Genomic DNA, 23,519 nt, shown 5'->3' with positions numbered 1-23,519 from the left:
GAGTAAAGATCTGATATTTTAGGGTGTATTCAGGCATAGTCTGACTGAGAAGCCCAGTATGTCGGTAGCTTGGATCAACATTGGTTTGTTAGATGTGAAAATATTGCACATGTGAAAGTCTGTAGTTAGGTATGCACGTTGATTTTCACCAGATGTATTCAGGAGGAGATGCATATAGAGGTTGTCAGTGAAACATATTCAGCTTTCACCTTCTGCAAATGGTTGGACTATACTACCTATTATATAAACCAGGAGTATCAAACTCACCAGGTTCATACACAATATCACCAAAATCCTAGTTTTCATACTACAGGCCTTATCAAAATAGAAACAAACTATAGAAAACATTTTCTAGAAATTTAGGCCCGTGACATTTGTTGCCATCTATCTTCACATAGCACCAAAATAGCAGATCTTGTGAGAATTTAATTTGCTATATACATACTCCACAGGGACTAGGTATTGTAAAGTGAACCCATATAGATAACTAACTTGGTCTCCCCAGTAATAAAAATGGCAACCTAGGACAATCATCTGTAATCAAGGTAGGATTTCAGACATCATGTTTTGGAATTAATAGTCCCAATATTGGTAATATATAAGCAGTTGTATATATTTTAATGTCATATGTGTAAGCTACATGAATATGGTTATGCAGAAACTGTTAATATAAGCAAGTAATAGTTGTAATTTATTGTAACCCAAATTTGGGTTATCACAGTTGCGTATTGATTGTTGGTTGGTATTCTGAACTAAATAAACTACCTCAAAATTAAGAAAAATAGCATCAAAACTGAGGTAGAGATCATTAAAAGGGGGGAAGGAGATTTTTAGGTAAGAAATGCAAATGAAGAGTAAATGACTAAGCACTAATGTTCCTTTGACCCAGAAACTAAAGATAGCCCTAAATCAGACGGCTAGAAACTCAGGTAGGAAAAATCAATTCCCCATGCCTCGCACTAGGCTTGCCCTCCCCCTACCTCTGCCCCTGCAAGTTGTACGTGGAGCCTGAATACCCTGCTCTGGAAGAGAAAAAGATATAACCATATCAACTGAAAAAGGCAAGTATAAAAAAAAACTGATAGCAGGAAAGTGCTTGGTTTGTGAAGCAAGTAGGAAGGTCAGGTTGGTATGTCCTGAAAAGTTAAAAGGCAGCTATAGGAAGATGATCAAAAGAAGGGATAAACTGGAAGAAATAATCAGAAGAGAATCTATTATAGACTGATTTGACATGGAAGGAGGTAGAGAAGCCTCTCTCTGAAGAACATTTTGTTCACCCGAACTTGTGTTTCAACTAGAAACTAATGGAGTTAAACCACTCAGCCAGACATCCTTTGAAAATCTAGCTTTAAGTGTCCATTTTATCTTTGAAAAATAATTTGTCTTTGAAAATCCAGTAAAATGATTGTATCAAACATTTGTTTTAATATGATGGAATATTGATATTAAATAAAATATCTTACAAAAAGATGAAGCTCCAAAAACACTTAAATAACATAAACATTTCAACATGACAACAAAAAAGCTGAGAGTGAAAGACTAGCAGGTCTTTATCATAATTTTTTAAAGAGCTCTATTGATGCAATGTTTGCAAATCACTGGAGCCTAAGGAAAATAATGTAAATGGTTCATTATTTAGCTTATTGAACTTTCCTGCAGTTAGGTTGACGGATGATGCCAATGTTTCCCAATCACCAAAGTACCATTTTAAAAGCATTTTTTATTGAATAAAGTGCTCTAAATATTGCACCCTGGAGCTTTATTTAGGGAAATAGTTCAATTGATGTTTTCTGTTTAACCTCAGCATTGACCTATCACAACATATTTGGTTAATAAGCAACATTATCATTTAATAGACTTAACCAATTTTATATGTTGTATTTGCTCTACATTACAACTTAGTTCCCCGAGATTTTGTTTATTAATCTGGAGTGACTGTTGTGTTTTCAAAGAAGATGTAACATATTTCTCTTAATCTTTCATGTTATATAGTCTAATATAGCATATCATCTGGCTGTTAGCTGTTACATGAAAAACTAGATTTCTTCCATGCAAGATGCACAGGACACGTTTTAATATTATAATAGAATGTTTACGTAGTAAATGAATCAACAGGAGGAACTCATTTGAAATTACTCATGTTTCCATTTTTGTATGTTATGTTCAAAACAAAAAGAGAGATGCTCTAGCTTTGATGGTCTAGGTGTTACGCAAGAAGTAAGGTTTTTTTTTAAATAGGTGATATCTTTTATTGGGTCAGCTGCATGGTTGGGACAAAGTTAGATCATTTTTTGAATGCCAGGCATTCTTCATCAGGTGAAAGCTTGTCTAATTTTATCCCAACCAAGCAATTGGTCCAATAAAAGATATTGCCAACAAAAATCCTTTTCTCTCACAAAACAAAAGGACACATTTTAGATGTACATTCATCGTAAACTATGTGCATATTGTATTATTAGAGCAACCCAAGATAAGTAACTGATTTTGTATTCTTAATGTGGGACCTACTTATGCCAGGCTCTTTGTTTCTTATGATAAGTGATCAATATTTCATTTTGTCTCTAAGAGTGGAAAGTTTCATTCATCTGTCACTTGTGTCCACTACATCTGCAACATAGCAAACAATATGCACACACTGGGAACCCACTGACACAGTGAGAACCATTCCTTGCTCAAGTTTTGCAAGTGTGTGCACAGTTCAGTGTGGAAAGCCAGTGCTAACTTAATGTAATGAACAGTCATAAAAGGATATAAACTAAATAGGTAGAGCAGTAAAGTTCAAAGGTTACAGACCTAAGTAATTCAGGGGCATGCTATGAACAGGAGCCTTTGAAGACCTTTGGCCCCCTTTGGTCAAAAAAGATTGATTAGTCGTGATTTTTAATGACTGCTTACTCTCATAAACTAGCTATTTATTGGTTACACTTTTCCCTGCATTATTGTACTCCGAAGTATTCTAACTCTAGCATTTGAAATATTTAAATATTACTTTAAAGCCTGGTCAGTCATCACATTAAAACATTTATGTCCAAAGACAGCAGAGTTGCTAAAATTAATTACAAGGATACAAAGCTGATCATTTAAAACAGACAGGGAAATGATATGCCCTTAGTAAGGCAGCTTTTGTGTTTACAAAAGTAAAGCTGTCATGTATGAGACATGTTGTATTGTTTAATTCATTTTATTGTGTGTGCTTATTGAAGCAAGACTAATTGTGTTGTTTTGTCAATGTATTGTGAAGAGCAAATCATTCAGTGGCATAAAACCATCACTTCCATGACCTTCGAGACCCACAAAGAATAACTGCTCCATAGCTTGTCTTGAATATTGACCAGCAGTTTTTCCAGATGATCAAGCTGTATTTTTTAAGTTAATAATTTTAATATATTTTAACCACGAAGATTGCTAAGCAAAAATGATAACATGCAAGTGCCAGTCATCAAATCGTTATTCATAAACATAAACAAAGAACTGAGAATGTTCTGTAGTACTGATTGGAAATCCTTGAGAATTGTTATAAAAAAGGTAGGAAAAATTCCCTAGAGGTTTTACTGAAAATATTTTGGACACTATCAGAAAAAGTCAGTAATAGAGAAGCAATGAAATAACATTCTCCTTGCACCTACTCTCAAAGAACATTTTCAGTTTTAAAATATCTTGTATATACTGTACATATATTTTGCATATCAGGTTGATTTTGTGTAAATCAAAAATAACTTTCCAGTTACACTAGAGGCATTGAATTTCCAGATGTTTTGCATAGAATCATAAGATCATAGGAAGGTAGGGCTGGAAAGGACCTCACAAGGTCATTTAGGTCCCACCTGCTGCTCAAGGCAGGATTATCCCTGACTAAAACATCTCAGCCAAGTTTGTCTAGCATGTTCTTGAAAACTTCCAAGGATGGAGATTGCACAGTTACTCTAAGTAGCTAGCTCCAATGCTTCGACCACCCCCATAATCAGAAAGTTCCTCCTAATCTCCAACCGAAATTTCCCCTGCAGAAGCTTGAGGCCATTGATCCTAATCTTGTCTCCCATGGCCAAAGAGAAAGGCCTATCGCCATTCTCTCTAAAATCGCCTGTCGGGTATTTGAAGTCTGTTATCAGATCCCCCCTCAGTCTCATTTTCTTCAGACTAAATAACCCTAGTTCTTTCAGCCTTTCCTCATAAGTCTTGCTTCCCAGGCCCCTAATCATTCCGTTGCTGTCTGCTAGACTCTTTCCAAACTGCCTTTGTCCTTCTTGACATGTGGGGCCCAAAACTGGATGTAGTACTCCAGGTAAGGTCTCACAAGTGCATCTCTGGAGCAGTGCAGCCATGGGTACCAAGGCTGTGACCCTTACGCAGCAGCCTTTCTTTTTTATTGCAAATTGCATCTGCCATCATTATTTTAAAAAAATCCAATTACTTAAAAACACAGAGCTGCCTAGTTTAAAATGTAACTCATATACTACCAACATAATAAATGTTACTTTTATTTCTTTCATATGATAAAGAAATGTCCTCATCCCTTCCATCTCAATATGGGAAAGAATTTGATAAGATAACTGAGTGGACAGGCAGCCACAGGGCTCCCAAGGGAAGGGAATAGGAGAAGGAAAGGGCAGGTAAAGCTGCTGTAGAGACTGCTTCTCTCCCCCTTGGCTCAGAAGTCACACAAAGATTTATGCCTGTGGCAAGAAAAGAGTTTAGCTTTGTCCCTTCCACCTAATGGCTAGACTGTGTGTGGCAAACAGGAGGGCTGATATTTTTTTCACAGGCCTCCTTGCTTTATGTGAAGTCTTCGGTATCTGTCCCACCCTTCCTGCCCTATAATGCAGAAACACTGTTTCAAGATTCAAAAGTATGGTCTGGTCAATTTTTTGGCTCAGGATGTCCCTTTTCTAATTCAGGGCAAGTTTGGTGAGGCAACCCTGGGCTTTTTGCACCTTCCTCACAGACAGCTTTTTAAAGACTCCAGTACTGTAATTTCATAGCAAGTAGTGGTACCCAGCATCCAAAGCAGCTGTAATGATCAAAGGGACTAGGTCCCAAAGAAGAAAAAGAGTAAGGAATGCAGTAATAACTGATGTCTCTTGCTAACCCAGTAGAAGAACTGGAGAAGTTAACTCTTCACACACTGAGCTTTGAGTTTTACATCTATTGACTCCTCTGTGAAATCCTATGAAATATGAACTTTCATTTCTACCCAGAAGAACTTTTACAATCGTTTCTCCAATGCCTGATGAAGGGTGTTTGTGACCGAAAGCTTGCAATTAAAGAATTTATTTTTTTTTGCAAAAGCCTTGTTGGTCTAATAAAAGATATCTTCTCTACTATGAGTCCTGATTGCCTTTACGTTTCACTGAGCATCCCTGTTCCCTCTAACCCTATGAGATCCGTAACATAAGGCCATTTAACACCACTCAGTGGGCACAAGCAAATGCAAGGATTTTTGTGGGTGGTTACCTCCTTTCACTCTCATATATACACCTTTAACATTAAAAGCTAAAGTCATGCCTGCCACTTTTAAATCCAGCCCTTGCTGTGTCTCTTTTTCCTGTGTATCCCTTTAATTGAAAAAAAAAATCCAAATCAACTCTGATCTACATATTGTTGATATTTTTGTTATCAACAAATAACCTATTTTTAACTTTATTTTTGAGCCTAAATATTTGCATTTGAAGTGTATATTAAATAAAAAATATTATTGGTTAATAAATATGTTAATTGACATATAGAATTCTATGGCAGAGTACTTTTATTCCCTAAGAATAGATATAGTTTAATGGACAAAATATAGAACAGTATTAATTTACAGTGAAATTACATATGTTGAGTTTTTAAAGGATGTCAGTGTGCATCATTAATGAGTTACATACACATTTTGTTTCAAAGATTTTTGTGTTCATATGTTGAAATTATTAATGAAAATTATCATTTATTTCAGGTTAGAGTTAAGATAACTGTATTCTGATTCATGTTGTAGTACTTGATAAGAAAAATGGGTTTGTTTGTTATGTGTTCAGTATAAGATTCATGATGTTTTTAACCATTCATTTTCTTGTCTTTAATAAGTGCTAAGGTTTTGTGACTAATGTGATGAGTAACTAAATTGTTGTCATTTGGCAACCTCATCTGTTTTTAATGGATTTTTCTAGAAACTTTCAATTTTTTAGAACATAGTTTAAGTCCTTTATTTTTTTCCGTGTTTGGATAAATTACCCCATTTTTAAATAAACGGTGTGGCCATGTCACCAAATTATTAGATTAAGAGTGTGCACTTTTACCCATCCAGGATGAGTGGCCCTTTTGAAATCCCACCTCATGCATTCTGCAAGCATCTTGCAATATCTACCCATAAATTATGTTGCTGAGAGCGCCATGTACAGAATAAGCTTCCTTCACTCATGTTAGCAAAATAAAATAAAAAATCTTCAGTTAAATACACAGTTCACAATGCAGATCACTTGATTATGTTGTGAATACCTAATTTATAGCCCACAGTTCTTCTTCACCAAGCCATTGAGTTTTGTATCATACTTAACATAGTTCTTTTGTACATACACATTTGCAAGCACTAAAGTACTTTACAAAGGTATGTGCACATCACCAGGAATACCAGAAGGATTTTTCTTTAAAAGGCACTGTGGATAAGATCTAACTTTGCCATTTCAGAGATCAGATTTCCTTTACAAGCTTTGCCAAGTCTTATCCTCAGCTATACCATTTCAAAATGTTATGGTCAAATATCTGTTGCCCAAAACCCATTGGGTAAAAAGTCATTTATCCTGATTGTGCTTAAGACTGACAGTATCCTGCAAGAAATGGGTAGTCACTTGATGCTACTTTAGGTATTTGATAGCTAATAAGGAAGAAGAACAGTAGCAATATAGCAGCCATAGAAGCTATTGTAGGTGGAATGGAGACTACTAGCAATAAATCCAACACTTTTTAACTCGCGTGAATTCTAAGGAGTACTATATAACCTACCTTTTTGTCCGAAAAAAAAGTGGGGGAAAATTAGGGTGTATATTATAGGTGAGGAAAAGGGCTCCTCATGGTTTCTGTAATTTGCTGGTAGAGGAGGGGGTGGACTGGTGGCAGCATTAATTGCCATGGCTCTTGGAGCCATAACAGTTAACACTGCCAAAGCTCTGCCCTCTTCGTGCCCCACCCCCGTGCGAAATTTCCAGACAGCAACATGCCGATAAGGCCAGTGTATAAGGATGTTTCAGAGCCTAGTGTCCAATCCAGTATGCCAGAGCTGACACCATGCACTGGCTCCAGAGCCACTTGCCAGGTTAGATCCGGTGCACCAAGTCTAGGACCACAGGACGCGTTGGACTGGCACATGGCTCTAGAGCAGCGTTTCTCAACCTGTGGATTGTGACTCAGAAGTGGGTCACAAGAACATTGAAAGGGCCATGGAGAGGTCCCAGAAAATTGGGGGTTTCCCCAGGCTGCCACACTGTCAGCCTGCATGGGGCTGGCGAGCACACAGCATTGTGAGAGCAGCCCCAGGAGCCAGAGAGGGAGGGGGCTGGTTGCAGCAGCCAGAGGAGCGGGAGAGAAAGAGAGAGACTGTGTGGGTCTCAGCAAGGTCACAGCAAGCTGATAATTATGCTAATAGGTCCCAGCGTGAAAGGTTGAGAACCGCTGCTCTAGAGTCAATGCCGAAGGTCACTGCATGACCCCAGCGCCAGCTGGCTGGATCAGGCCCCAGTACAGAGCCAGTGTGCCAGATCAGGTCCCAGTGTGTGTCCCTGGAGTACAGCCTCCAGGCCCCAGCTCCGGCATGTGACCCCGAGGTCCAGGGACTCCGGACCTCAGGTACTTACCTGTACTCAAAGGTAAGTTATATTTTCCCTCTTGAGACCTTCCAGAAATAAGTGTGTTATATTATGGGATGTATTATGTGCAAAAAAATATATAATTTGATCGGTTTATTAATATTGTAGTTAGTGGTCAGCAAAACTGAAGAGCAAAACATTTCTAAGTTGTCTTCCTAAGGTTTTGAGTAAGAAAGATACTGCTGCCTTAGGTGCCTGGGGTCTTTTTCTGGATTTCATTCACCTTGCCTTATTACGGTTTTCTTGTTTGCGTACCAGAAGGCATCATGCTTCTGAAGGTACAGAGCAAGTGAGCTGTGTGGTTATGTTTCAGAAGAGTGGTATGGTGGGAGGGGAATGGAACTGCAATAGGCATCTCTTAGAGAATGACTCCTAAGTCCTTCTGACTCAGAGAAGATGGGACTTTGGTAAGGATCATCCCTCTGGATTCTTCACAGGTATTCACAGTATATACACCATAAATTCAGACAGTCATTTTGATACTTGTACTCTGCAAACTTTCTGAATACTTTTTTATATGATGTCTTCGTAGGTGGCAGATGGTCACTATATTTTTAGCATTGACATTTCATTTTTTTTCAGCATCTAAAAAAGTGTTTTCTGCATTTAAAAATGTTTTAACTTCTAGTTGAAGAAGCAAAACTAAGTATATAATTTTATATCTGATTTTTGTAAGAATCAAATCTGTATGAATGATAGGAACACGTTTGGAACTGTATACTCTGTGGGCGCATCCAGACGAAAGCAGACATGCAGCATGTGGTGCTGCAGGTGCATCGACAGCATTGCATATGTAAGCATTCCCCATGCTGCTACTTTGCAGTGTAGGCAGGGGTTTTTTGGTCAAAAAAAAACCCATGCCAAAAAAAAGCAGGCAGTGCACGTGGTAGCAGCATGCATCACCCAAAACTGGAGCCTGGCTGGCCAGAGCCACACTTTGGCTGCCAGCCAAGCTTCCTGCTGCAGGAGTGCCATGGCTGCAGTTCCCCACAGTCCCCATTACCCCAGGTAAGGCTTCTCAAGCCAGCACAGTTGTTGACCCCAGCTTCCCCTACCCCACCTGGGGTAACCTGCCACATGCCAGAGCACGCATGACATGAGCATGCCCTAGGGACAAGTAGCAGCGGCACAAGTTGTGCTGCTGCTACTTGTCCTCAGGGAAACGTATGTTCCTGCTCGTCTGAATGCACCATGTGGTGTTCATTTTTTTGTCAGTCAGTCCTCTGCTAGCTGTTTGTGTAGCATTCGGCACCCAAATACACAACTGGAACAAATGGAGATATAAGTGAAATGAGGTTCATGTTAGTCCTTGATGAAAATTGGCATTTTAATACCAAGTTCAGGATCTTGTCTTGCAAAGGAGCATTCTCTTTGTATGTGCACAGAATTTTTGGAGAATCAATCTGGAAACATTAGGTTATAGGAAAAGCTTAATCTGAGAAGTTCCAGTATTTTATGTTAAGCCTTGGCGACGTCATTTTGGACACTAACAAGTTATGATTGCTCAGATATTACTGATATGTGACAGTGTTAACATGCTGGTCTGAAGTTGCAGATGCTGGCCTTTTCAATACACACTTGCTTCTTGCACTTTCTTGAACACCCTGGCTGTGGTATCAGCAGTGATCAGCTTGGGTGGGGGAGGAATGGGAAGAAACCTACGCTGTTTGTAGGCCAGGTATAATAATCGAAAATGACTGTGCTACAAACTGTTAACTCAAATGGTCTGTGAAGCCAAGCATAAACTAAATAATAAACAGATGTGAGTCACCAAATATAGAACACTTAAGTCCTAGCTGCAAAGGGACACAAATGAGATGATAGGGTATTAGCAGAAAGATGCAATTTACAGGTCAGAATGTAATAGTAACCTTTCACTGTGAAAATTGAAAATTAACCTTGGGAGTATTGGATCATTTGCAGCTTATATGGTAGTTTTTATTGGAGAAGAAAATCTTTAAAAGACTTTCCCTGTGATTTTGGATCTAAAAGTAGTGTTTTTAAAGCGTGCTTATTTCTTTTTCTTTTCACGTAAGAATATTTTCTCCCTATTTTCATTTATTTGTGTCTACAGTGGTATTCACCAACAGTGATATCATCCTATATTAGCTTTATTCAGTGTGGTGCTCAAGCTCCTTCTCTTTAAGATACTTTCACTGCATGTAGCCCATCATAAGCTCTTATGATGGTTAGATCCTCAGCTGGTGTCAGTTGACTTAAGTGGAACCGTGACAAATTGTACAAGCTGAGGATTCCCCCTTCTGTAGTCATCTCTCACATCACAGATTTCACTACACTAATTAAGGTTTAATTCTGGCAGAACAAAGCTGACCCAATTGCAGAGGGCCTGCATCAAGGGGTACTTGGGTGGATCATCGGCCTGATGGCTGTTCCACCCTTCAGGTCAGATTTGTTAAAGATATTTGGGCAATGTTTGGTCATGTGAGGCAAAGGGTAAGTGGAATTTTGGAAGCCAAGTCTGTTAGAAAAATTACCCATAAAATATAGAATATATTTTATCTACCAAGGAATGATAAAGCTGTTTCTGATTTAACTCTTTTTTTCAGGGACCAAATCCAGTGGCAGTTTTAACGTGGGAAAAATAGCATGTGGCAGTACCTAGACAAAACTCTGAACAAAATAGAAACTGAGTGTCATGTCACGTTTCAGGAATGTTAAATTAAGAAGCTTTCACTGATTGGGTTTTGGGGGGTGGGGTTTGCTGATCACTTGTGGCTTTTTAAGATATGGAAGTAATTTATACCGTTTTCACTGTTTGTAAAAAGGGTGCCTTAAAAAAATTGATTCTGTGTTTACGCACATTCAGTTTATATAGAATTTTTAAAGTTTAGTTTTATTATTTTTTGATGGCAGGAACCCAGACAAAATACATTTTACAAGACAGCAGTTCTAATTGCATATGCCAAATAAAATTTAATAAAAGATATTTTGTCTTTTTTGTTGTTTCAAAAGTGTAATAGCTAAACATCCATGTAACCATAATATTTTCTTAAGTCTTATATAGAATTACTACTACATTCTTATTTTCATGGATTTTTAATTAATGTTTTTATATGTACATTGTAGGGAAAAAGCTATTTTAACTATGTTATGTTTTGCACATGTTCCACTGAATATCCTTTATGTATAAATGTATGTTCATTTAGACAAAGCAGCCTTTTTAGTGCTAGAGCTATTAGTTCTGAACAGCATTCCCTAATTCTGATACAGCTCAATTCAGTGAATAACTTTCTGTGTATAGAAATAGATCCAAATATATAATTTTTTTTACATATTATCCTTTAACAAAATGTATAAAAATACTTATGCCATAATGTGAAAATAATTGATATATTATAAAAGTATTTCTGTATTCTGGATCACTATGTATATGGAGTTTTTTAGCATGCTAGGGAGATTCTTGACCTTTAACCTAAACCTAGTTGTTTGGTTTTCACGCAATTTACACAAGGGTATAATTGACCTTTAACACCTCAATATGTTTTTCTTTAGGTAGCTCTGGTGCAATGGACAGAAAGTGTTGGTCTTACTCTGGTTAACAGGGATCTGACCTCAATGCAACTGAAGACCCCTGGTGGACAGATTTTGACATACTATATTCTCCAAATTTTTCCCTTCACATCAGAAAGCAAGCGCATGGGAATCATAGTCAGGGTAAAGTTTTTTTGAAAACTTAAAAATGTGTTTGTCTCTCACTGAGGGCTCTTTACTATGTATTTTTTTTACCGTAAAGTGTAACCTTCTAATGTATGCCTAGTTTACAGGTTTTGCAAGCTTTTCACATTAAAATGAAAAACCTGTGTAAATAACATACATTTGGCAAAAATAATACCCAAAGAGCTACTGATATCCTGATGCTGTAGAGCCCTGCATCCCTGTGGAGTTATATTATCTTCTTCATGCTTAGGGCAGCTTGCATGACTAAGGCCTGAACCTCCTTTTTTAGTTTTCCCATTGTACTTATTATGGATGTATTTGAATTTTGGGATTAAGGGGTGATATAAAATTTCAAACATGCCATAATATGCAGGGGGTGAGTTAGTGGCTAAGGTACAGATTATTTGAAATAGTATCTCATAATGAACAACTGTTGTTAAAACAACAAAATGTCCCATAATACTAAGAACAAGAATGCATGGTATTAGCCTTGTACTTGGAAGACATATTTGACATAAAGACATTTGTAAATTGGGAATAGCAACTGGGAGACATGGCATAATTTTATGTATTAAATAGTCATTTCATCAAAATTTTTAGTTTAGAGAAAACTATAAGCCAGTCTCTCTGAGAAGTAGACAGAAGCCCTGTCCTTCCTTTTTACACTTCAGGGTGGGACCCCTGTCCTTTTTACATTTAAAGCACATAACGTATACTTCATGAGTAAAAATATATACCTTTTGAAATGCCTACATATGTATTCATTCAAATGAATGCCAAGAAGAGGATGGTGATCTTTAGACAGAAATGTATTTATGCTCCATGCCTCAAAGGAAACAAAATCTTCAAGTGGTTAAAACAGGACCCAGAAGTCATGAAGTCTGGACTTTGTTCCTATATCTGACACTAACACCCTGTATAACCTTGAGCAAGGCATTTATGCCCAAAATTTCAAGTGGTTTGTACTTTCAAGTGCACACAGCTAAATTCTTGGATAATTAAGGACTACTTTTTCGAGATTCTTTATTGACCTCAGCTGGAAGTGTAAGTAAATCTGATCTTGGGTGTATAAAGCTGATCATCCAGAAATGTAAGCCTTTTTTCAAAATTTGAGATATCATCTCCCTTCCTCAGTTTCCCCTGGAGCATCCAGATGAGTGCAGATTTTTGGTTCCCCAGGTTCAAGTAACAGAACTGCAACTTGCCCTGCAACTACTTGTCCCTGGGAAACACCCATGCCACATGTGCTTTGGTGAGTGGCATGTTACCTGAGGGCAGTAGGGGAGGCTGGGGCCAGCACTGTGCTGGCCCCAGCAGCCTTGCCTGGTGTCCTGGGGGCCTCCCAGGGATGCAGCTAGGGCAATCCTGCTGATCAGAGCCTGGCCAACAGTCCGGGCAGCCAGGCTCTGCTTTTCAGCACCTCATGCTACTTGTGCATGTACTGCTCCATTTTTTTTTCCCTAGGCTTTCTTGACCCCTGGATATCCAGGGTTAAAAAAAACCCACAGAAAAAAATAAAAAACAGAGCAGTGAATGCACGGGCGGCGTGCCCTTGCAGCATGGAGAACACCTGACTGTGTGGTGTGGTGCTGCAGATGCATCTGAACGCTTGTCTGGATGTGTGCCCCTATGTGTAAAATGTGACCCGCAATTGACACAGATCATTTGAACGATACATTTGTGTTTTTATTTACATATGTGCATCTAAAACCTGGGCAACGTATATCTTACAAATTGATTTAATTGAGCGATGGCTTTCTAAACTGTTTTGAGATCTTCATATGTGTTTATTTTAAAGTATTTTACTGTGGTAAAGTATGACATTGTTTTCTAGGTACAGTCACTTGATTTGAAATACAGACAAAATCTTTTTCTACTGTTTTTTTAAATTACAGGATGAATCTACAGGGGAAATCACATTTTACATGAAAGGTGCAGATGTTGCAATGTCCACCATCGTACAGTACAATGATTGGTTAGAAGAGGAGGTAAGAAATACTATGATTGTTTCCAGTTTCAAGAGAAAAGGCTGAGTGATAGAGTTTTGTCATGCAAAAATATTTTATGACTGAAGTTTGTAAAGAACAGAAGGAGAAACTGTAATTTCTTCTTTAACACAGATGCTATTGGAATAGGTTCAGAGATAAAAATCTTGAGCCAAAACAGTAATGGATTGTGAAATGCTATTACGTGTCTCATGAAAAGGTTTTAAGGAGTTGCAGTTGTTACCAATTTTTATAACCCTGAAAGAAAAGCAAAGCTAACAATTTGACTAAAAGACATAGTGATCTAAAACTAAAAATATTTTTATTTTGGCAAATGACAATTGCAAAGCAAATGTACTCACACAACCTAATTACTCCTGAGATATATTTTCAGTACAATCCTTTTTGTCCAGGAAAACAGTTTTAAACACTTTTATTCTTAAATTGTGCAGTTGTTGGGGAGTTCTGAAATATCATCGTAGATGTAATCATAATGAGGTGTTTTTTCTTTATCATGATTTGTAGACATCTAATTTTTTCAGTAATCCAAGCTCAGTTAATACATGTCTTGGCACAAAATAAATTTCAAAACTGCTTTAATTTTTCCATTGTGGTGTGGGTAGTAGGCACCAGCAATCATCTTAATCTGACCCTACATACAGACAATATGGTAATACAATGATCGCACCATGTATGTTCATAATGGTATTGGCAATATGAATCAATATCTGCTTCAGGGCAGTTTGATTTATTCAGGGACATGAATAAATTAAACTCCCTCAAGACCTAGCAAAATGTCATAAAAATTACTTTTGGCGATAACGATACACAATTAATTGTGAAATACTTGTTTAATCTATTTAGCATTATGAGGTCAAATCAATAAGTGTTTTGCACCAGGAATACAACATGAAGCTTGTTTTTCATTAAGACGTTTGTTTTATGCTGTTTTTAAGTCTACTTTTAGTGTGTTGTCTTCTTATCAAAAAAGAACCACATTTCCTGTGAAGAAATCATATTTTCTTAACAGTCATTGCTTAGCTCAATTACATGTACTTTAGCCATGTACAATACTAGTTTTAATCCATTCTAAAACTTCAGTCAGATGGAATTTTACTTATTAAAAAGATTGGCAGGAGGAATCCAGGTGACCTAACAATAGAATACTGTGTTGTGTAGGAGAACCAAAATGCAGCTTTTTTTCCCCAGATTTCATCTCTAGCTATGCCAGATGAGCAAGTACTGGTAACGTTGAAGTTGGAAAATAACCTTTAAGTCCATTTCCTTTAGTACATCTTGCCAAAACAACTTGTTTTATGTTACTTTATGTTGCTTTATTGCTTTCTTCTATCTAGTTGTATGTTTTTGCAGCAATCTAGAAACAACATGTTCAACTATAGTGGCAGGTGACTGTGCTGCTGTTTGAGGATCATGCCGTTGATTGTTTGAATGAAGCTAGTGATTTTTACCTTCAGTTTTTTAAATGATGTAAATCCTCATGAGTAGAAGAAAGAGAAGAAAGAGGAAGAAGAATTATTTCTTATCCCATCACCTAAAAAAAAAGTGGGATAAGAAAAAGAATGAAAATTTTCAGCTCAAAATTACATTTTTGAGGGACAGTTGTAAATCAGTAAGAATGCCTTCTGAATCATAATTTCACTCTTAGATACATGTCCCTGAGACTTTGAACAAACAGGTTGCTGAATATTGTTCCTCTATGGCACATTTATCTAACAAGACAATCGGAGTGTTACAAAGCTTATATCTGCCCATCCTTTATCCTACAGATCCTCTTCACAATAGAAGGCTGAGGTATTAGAGATGGAAAAAAAAACCCTACATTTAATTTGTTGTCCACAGTCACTTGTTGGTCTCTTGGTGAATTTTACTTCCAAGGTTTTGCATTTCTCCTGAATATCTGTATCATGGGACTTTTTTTCTCCTTTTCATTAGTCTTTATTTTTTACAAATGATCACATTTTATTTTCTGTTATTTCTGGGTATTTTTGCATTATTTGAGTTATTCTGAATTACACAACTCCTCTCAGTTTATCATCTGTAAATTTCCTTAGTTTGCTGTTTATCCTTTCATAAAATCACCAATGAAGATGTAAAACGATACGCATTCTAACAGATTCATGTGTAATTCACTGGGCACTTTCCTTCCATCCAGTACGTTACCATTTTATAGTGGTATTGTGATTACAGCCTCTTGGCCAATTTTCGGTTTAACCAAGCCAGTTATAAATACTTTTTCAACTAAGACTTCTTGAGGCATGGTATCAGATGCTTTTCTCAGTGTCTGGTGCTCCACGATGATCCAAATCGCTTCTGTGTCTCAGCTTTGTAAAGAAAAGGGCATTTCTGAGAAAAAGGAATTACCAGACAGGGTTAAAACTGCTATGCTTTTGTACACGTAAGAAACCAATCTCATTAATTTAATATGGAGTCAGAGTTTGCTATAGTACTAAATAGATCAATCCTGGTTCTAATGCCCAATCTCATGACTTTTCCCGAGGATGGTTTACATCTGGGATCAATAACCTTATTGCCCCTTGGCCAAAGAGCCAACCTGCAAAGAGATTGGATTTGGTCAGGTAGGCTATGTCCAGATGAGTGGGGCCATGTGGTATGTGGTGCTGCAGACAGGTCTGTGGCACTGCATACTTAGCTGTTCTCCACGTGCCCCCAGCGATCCCGGGGTCAAAAAAAACCCACGCAAAAAAGAAGCGGAGCAGCGCACATGGGAGTAGCACGCACCACTCAAAACTGGAGCCTGGCCAGCTGGAGCCACACTCTAGCTGCCACCCAGGCTCCAAGCGGCAGGATTGTCAGTGTTTAACCCCCCTCCCTGGTCCCAGACTCCAGCCTGGATTTGCCTGGGGGCGAGCAGTCCCCAGCAGGGACTGGGCTCTATCCCTAGCCGAGTTTGCCCCACCATCCCCTTGCGAGCCAGCCGTCACTGCTCCAGGTAGGGAGCAGAGGGGTAGGGCCAGCCCTGCTCTCTGGAGCAGACAGCACAGTCCGCCCCAGGCTGCAAAGCATGCTGGGATGTTGGGGAACTGTGATTGAACTTGAACCAGGAAGGGATCTGGGACAGAAGTTTCATAAACTGGTTTGATCCAAATCAGTGAAGTCTGATGCTACATTCAACCAGGTTTAACTTAAATCAGTTTCAGCCATTTTGAAACTGGTTTAGATGCACTGAGCTTATGTTCTGTTACAGGTTTAAACCAGTTTCTGATCACTTAAACCAATTTATGTGTAACTTCTGTCCCTAGCCAAGGTATGCTGCTGCTTCTTGTCCCTAGGGAAACAAATGTCCATGCTCGTGTGGACACAGGTATAAGATGCAAACAAGCCTAGAGCAGCATAGAGAATGAGGCATCCTACAGCTGACCCAAACCACTCAACCCCTATACAGCAGCCTCCTCTGCAGCCCTCCCTGCTGCTCTCCCATGCCTGCACTTACTCTTGCTGCACAGGGCCTGGGTATCTGTAGCCAAGGAAGCATAAGCAACTTGAGCTCTCCTGGGGTTGTCTATATGCAGCTTATGGCAAGGAGCCAGGTCACAAGCTCCAGGCTGGGGCAGCAAAAAGTTGCTGATCCTGGTCTACATGTAAGTCAGGACTTCAGCCTCTGAATAGATGCCTTACATGGTGCGGGAAAATTAATTATTCTTTTATCTTTATTTACAACAATATAGTTTTATAAATACAACAGTTGCATTCAAATCAGGGGTGGCCAGCTTGTGGCATGGGCAGCCTGTGTGTGGCACGTGGCAGATAGAACAGAGGCAGCTAAAGCAGAAAACAAAAAAGCAAATCAGGCAGGAGCACAGGGCAGGAAGCAAAAAACAAAGCAGCAGATTGGGCAGGGGAAGGGGTTTGGACTGGCACTCAGGGAAGATGCGAAGCTAATCTGTGGCATGCCTACCAAAAAGCTTGTGTCCATCCCCCCCCTCCCCCCCATCCTAAAAAATCTCAGGTCTTGTTCTGACTATATTTATGGAATCCCTTGGTCTTTATTCCCTTTTAAAATTGAGTTGCTTTTAGTTGTTTGTATGTGAAGTTTGCTCAAGAAGTTCCTCAGACAGGACAATATAATCAAGTTTATTTTTTTACAGGATGATATCACAAATATTATTGATTTTTTTTTTTCCCCTCTTATCTATTAGTTAGACATAATTTTACTTAGTGTTCAGACCAACCTTACAGGGCTAAAAAACCAAACTGATTGTTCTTGACCATAAAACTTTTGTTTATGTAGTATCATATAACATGGTGTTTTAATTAATACCTGCACAATTCTTCTGTATTTTTGTCTATGCAGTGTGGCAACATGGCACGAGAAGGATTGCGCACTCTGGTTGTTGCCAAAAAGTCATTAACAGAAGAACAATACCAAGATTTTGAGGTATAAAAAGATGCACTCATCAATGTTCCTAACATGTCTCATGAATTCAAGTAAAGCAAAGTAACACAACAAGGAATGTTGCTGTTTTTATTTTATTTAAATGGCACATATTGTTATTTAAAATATTGGTTACAACAGTTTTATTCAAATGCCTTTGAACAAAAATGTTATATAGTGTCGTATCTACCGTTATCCCGCAGTATCTATTCCAAGTCACGTATAAGATGTTGGTCCTACAAGGACCATAACTGCTTAAGTGTCCTCAAGCCTGCTCTTAATTTGTCTTCACAAAGTTCATTATGAACATTAGAAAAGGAAACTTGAAACTGATTTGTTGACTTAAAATTAAATGATTAAAGAATGACTTTTACTTTACAGAATTGTGTTGGGGTTTTTTGTGGTTTTAGGATATTTAACTAAGATACTGCATCAGGAATCTTCATTGTCAGCAAATCCTAACAGACTGAAGATTCATTTTCTCTTTATCAGTGGTAGCCAGATGTCTCTAACTGATTTTTGGTTTTTGTGTTTCTGCAAGCAGAATAGATATAACCAAGCAAAGTTAAGCATACATGATAGAGCCCTGAAGGTTGCTGCTGTTGTGGAGAGTTTGGAGAGAGAAATGGAATTGCTATGTCTCACTGGAGTAGAGGATCAGCTACAAGCTGATGTTAGACCAACTCTGGAAATGCTGAGAAATGCTGGAATAAAGGTACCACTTGCTCATTTCCAAAGGGCAATTAGCATAACATTTTGATTGTAAAAATACCAGCACTGTGTACCTGCCAGCAGGTGGTACCATCTTTCAGTTGGCTGATCTCTGGCAAATCCTTTATGGGGCTTATTCACTTCACAGCTAGTCAGCTTGATATCTGAGGAGGCTCTCCCCTTCACTGCATGCTCCCATTTTGCTGACCTGCCACCGTACACATTTCTGGTCTTACACATCATCTGGACCATAGGGAAAGGGCTTCTTGACTCCTATTGATTGGTTGCTTCACCCTTCTCTCTCCTTTCTGCACCAAAATCTCTCTTCCTCAATATATGCTGCCTTAACCTCCTTCCTCTCTATCTCCCCTCCTCTCTCCACTCTCCTGCCCTCAGTGGACAAGGGAGATTAAAACAGTAGACAGTGGCTACATAGAGACCTAGTATTGAATAGGGTCAGGGCTGGCCCACAATTTTTGGGGGCCCCCTGCAAAATGTAGTTTTGGGCATCCCCCTGACGCGGTGAAGCTGAGAGGGGAGGGGGGTGGCAAGCAGCTGAAGAAGCCGGCAGCAGGGAGGGGGGGGGCGAGTGGCCAGATGTGAAGCTGGCAGCGGCAGCAACAGAGTCGTGGCAACCCCCCCACCCCCCCCCCCCCCTTGCTACAGCATTGATTTGAAGTGTTCATGGCCACAGGGGGCCCCTTGGCTGTGGGACCCCCTCCAGCCACAGGTTTTGCAGGATAGGACGGGCCAACCCTGAATAAGGTAGTTGGAAACAGAAAGGAACTAAGAAAATTTGTGCCATTCCTGAACTTGTCCATTTTACTTGTATATTTTTGCATCTCTTTCTCCAACCCCTTAAATGTTTTTGTCCTTTTAAAATGTAAACTCTGGATCAGAATCTGTGTCATCTTAGATATGTGAGTAGGGTATAGCATGTTTGGGGTGAAATTCTCGTTTCCAGTTCCAACCTCTTTACAATACCTAGAAGAGTTGGACCAGGGAGGAAACCGTGTCTACGCACAGAAACTCTGGAAGACAGATCTGAAGGCTTTATCACAAGAGCTTGTACACAAACCCCAATGCAAAAGGTGTACTGAAAATGAAGCCACATGGGTTATGTTACAGGCAAGGCTAAACCATACTGTACTACAGAAGTTCTGGGCAGCACTGTAATCCACAGAGCAGCCCCAGGAGACTGCCATCATTTACTGTTCTCAGCAGGCTTTTCCAAGCCAAGGACTAGGAAAACACAAAAATGGCTTAAAGCTTCTTAGGTTGCAGATAATGTGCTGAGCCTCATAAAGACACCACTCAAAATCTCACCCCATGTGCACTATTGTACTGAAAATTATACATTTCATTAACTTAATTTAATAATGTGCAGCCAGTTAATCCTCCTGTTTGTCAGATTCAGCTCTCAAGGAGGAGATTTGAGGAAGCCGTGTATATCATTCAGTTTTTGAGAACAGTGACCTTAATGTTCACCTGAATTAATTTCAACATTGTTTTGCAGATATGGATGCTAACAGGAGATAAACTGGAGACAGCTACTTGTATTGCAAAAAGTTCCCACTTAGTATCTAGAACTCAAGATGTTCACATTTTCAGACCGGTAAGTATAGCTCCAAATATTTATTTATTTTTTTTATACTGGCCTGGTGAAGTAAGGGTTAAATTTTAAAATATTGGTTTATAAGTGATGGATTATTAATAATGAATTTGATATTCATGTTAATAGATTAATTACAAAAATGGTGTGCTGTTATTGTGCACATCAGATTACAGTTCCATAGAAATTGGACTTGTAACTATTTAAAGACTGAAGATTATAAATCATTCTGTATGTCTGGCATTTTACAGAAGATATATTTGTTCTTACCCACCAGTCTTTATGCTTAAGTAATTCACTTGATTTCTGCAAAGTTATTCCTGGATTACATTGGTGGAAGCGAGAGTCCAGAGTCCTTCTGCAAAGAGGCTTAATTTTTTAATCTACTGTGTTTTTCAAGTAAAATTTATATTTTATTCCTTGTCTCTTGAAAACAATTAATAGATAAGTAAACTCAATATCAAGTTATATACATTTTTGTTATAATTGAATAATGTCAACTATGCTGAATTCAAACAAAAATAAAGATTTCCCAGGCCTTGATTGATGATGTGTGATCAGACATAATATGTCTGTGTTTGTTCTAAATGAACCACTTGCACCTACAGAAATAATTATTTGAATATAATTTACATGTAAATGTAGTTTCTTCTGAAGCATCAGAATGGCAAATTAGGCCCTGCAGACTACTATTTGCAATTAAATTATTAATGCTTCTGATAAAACTTCAGATCAATTTTTGTTGACCTTTCCATGTTGTAACACCACAAATTAAGTCTTCCTGAATAAAATCTATTTAGCTTGAGTTTGATTTTTATTTTCATTACCTAGATTAGTAATAAGAGATCAACATAGAACTGTGTTAATTTAGAATACATGAAGTTTTAAATTAGTTAGAAAATGCATTTATACAGAATTCTATCTTGTCCATGCTGCAGTTCTCAATCAGTTTGGCGAAAAACTGGTTTACCATGTTACAGTGCTTAAAATTGAGTGAACAATGATTCATATAAATATTAAGTTTGACATGATCAGTTTTTTGAGGAGTCTCCCACATGTCCGTTAAAAATATGGTATGACCGTGGCTCATTTTTAATATAGTTTTGATAAGTAACTTTTGGACTTATAATAGGATACAGTACACTATATCTTTGCCTAACACTCATACTCCAAATACAAATTGTCACCAAAAAAATATTTAACATTCAGGCTCTCAAAAAGGTTAGTTTCTTTTATTTTTTTTAATATTCTTTTAATTTTACTACAAGGTTCTCAGATGATGATTTTTTTCTGTGGTGGAATAAACAGGCATGTTCAAACTCTTCCTTTCTCTGTATTAGTTGACTGGCAGCCCTCAAGAGAAAAAAGAATTGAGCTCATCAGCCAATGCAGAGCTAGGGAAGCACAAGGAAATCATTAGTAAACAGGTTTAAAGCTAACAAAAGCAAGTTCTTTTGCACTCAGCCTGGAACTAATTTGTGGAACTAATTGCCCCAAGATACTGTAGAACAGGAGTATGCAACTTTTCCATCTGTAGGCTGGGTTAGACATGGACCCTAGGACCCAGCCCCTGCTTCTCCCTGCAGTGGCATGGGGAGAGCACCCACAGGCAAAGTCCCTCACTGCTAAAGTCCCACAGGGCTGATCCAGTGGTTCCACAGGCTGGATCCTGCCAGTGAACCACGGGTTGTTGACCGCTATTGTAGAGGCAACAGTTGAATGAGATTCAAAAGAGAATTAGACAAATTCATACAGGAGAGGTCCTTCAGTGGATATTAAACATTATGGGCATTTATACATGTATATTTGTCTTCTCTGACATGCCGGAGATCCAGAGCAGACTCGATTAATCATTTGTATAAACAGCAAAATGCACATCAGCATTGAGAAAATGGTTGGAGTACGCTTTTGAACTAAAACACCTTCAATGTGTTTTAGTTCAAAAGTGCTGCGCCACCATTTTCTCAGCACTGACATATTTTGCCATTTACACAGATGTATGCACCTCAGTGCCAGGCGCTTTTAAAAGCACATGTGCAAAGGCCCTATAGTTACAGGTCCAGGTTCGGACTTCCTATACCTCTGAATGATGGAAGCTGTAAGAGAAGAGGTGTAGGGAACAGATCAGACTGGACTGGCCCTGCATAAATGCCCTGTTAGCATCCATTCTGTGCCACTGTGAGATTCAGAATACTGAGTTAAACCTGTAGCCTGACCTAGGGTGGCATCTCTTGTGCTGTAAATAGGGACATCTCTCAATCCCTGAAATGCTGTATACTGGCTGTGTCTACCTGAGATGCTAACTGGGCAGTAGCGTCGCAGGGCAAAAAGCATGACGCAACACTACTGCGCAATAGTCTCAGGCTAGTGTGCAGTCAGCATCATGACAAAGTCATTTGGCAATGTTACTGCACAGTGACTCGGGTTGAACTAGTTTATACAATTACTAAATGACTGCGTCTCATGTAGACGCAGCCAGAAAGTGTAGTTGTCCCTTCCCCAAATCCCAGTGGCATAAATAATAAAAAACTTTTCCACTGATTATGTTTAACTTTGAAAGGAGGGAAAAAGAGTTCCACATCTGCTGTTTTAGGAACAGTTTTTGTCACTGTTGTTGTTGGGGTGCATTAAAACACATCTACAGATCTTTATATGCAGTTAATCCACTGTGAGGAGTTCTTACTGTTTCCAGATCCAGATCTATGATTTCTACTATTGAAGAGAGACAGGTCCCAGGAAGGCTGGTTCTGGTTTTGAGCCAAAAACAGTGTTGCTTCAAACCATTTTGTATACTGGTGGAGACTCAGAAATTTTAAATGTTATGGCTGCATTCAGACTAGCACAACCATGCAGTATGAGGTACCACAAATGTGTGTGGTGCCACGTACTGCATATTTAGATGTTCTCTGCACTTCAAGGGAGCGCTGCCCGTGCATACACTGATCTGCTTTTTTTTCCGCAGGTTTTTTTGACCCCTGGACATCCAGGGGTTAAAAAAACCCATAGGAAAAAAAGGTGGAGTAGTACACACTGCTCAAAAGTGGAGCAGGGCTGCCCAGGGCCATGCTCTGGCTGCCCGCCAGCCTCCACATGGCAGAATCACCACTGCTGCAGCCCCATGAGGACCCCAGGACTCCAGGTAAGGCTGGTGGGGCCAGCCCAGTGCTAGTCTCTGCCCCCCTTACCCCACTCCAGGTAACTTGCCGTGCCCCAAAGCACACATGGCATAGGCATTCCCCAGGCACAAGCAGCAGTGGCACAAGGTGTACCACCACTACTTGTCC

The 23,519-nt window shown here is 38.9% G+C and overlaps 1 protein-coding gene across 2 annotated transcripts in view; it reads left to right on the top strand.

Annotated features, from left to right (window-relative positions):
• ATP9B (ATPase phospholipid transporting 9B (putative)) overlaps positions 1–23,519 on the top strand; it is a 447,238-nt gene that overhangs the window by 396,963 nt on the left and 26,756 nt on the right. For both annotated transcript variants that reach the window (XM_019524099.1, XM_019524092.1), the window contains exons 16-20: positions 11,349–11,510; positions 13,409–13,501; positions 17,832–17,915; positions 18,457–18,627; positions 20,140–20,238. In XM_019524099.1, coding sequence (XP_019379644.1) covers positions 11,349–11,510; positions 13,409–13,501; positions 17,832–17,915; positions 18,457–18,627; positions 20,140–20,238 — 609 coding nt within the window. The remainder of the gene's footprint in view (positions 1–11,348; positions 11,511–13,408; positions 13,502–17,831; positions 17,916–18,456; positions 18,628–20,139; positions 20,239–23,519) is intronic.

The sequence above is a fragment of the Gavialis gangeticus genome, unplaced genomic scaffold, assembly GCF_001723915.1.
Source record: "Gavialis gangeticus isolate Ggan-Ray unplaced genomic scaffold, GavGan_comp1, whole genome shotgun sequence".
NCBI classification, from domain to species: Eukaryota; Metazoa; Chordata; order Crocodylia; family Gavialidae; genus Gavialis; species Gavialis gangeticus.
The sequence above is the reverse complement of the archived record's forward strand: the minus strand, read 5'-3'. Positions and strand labels throughout refer to the sequence as shown.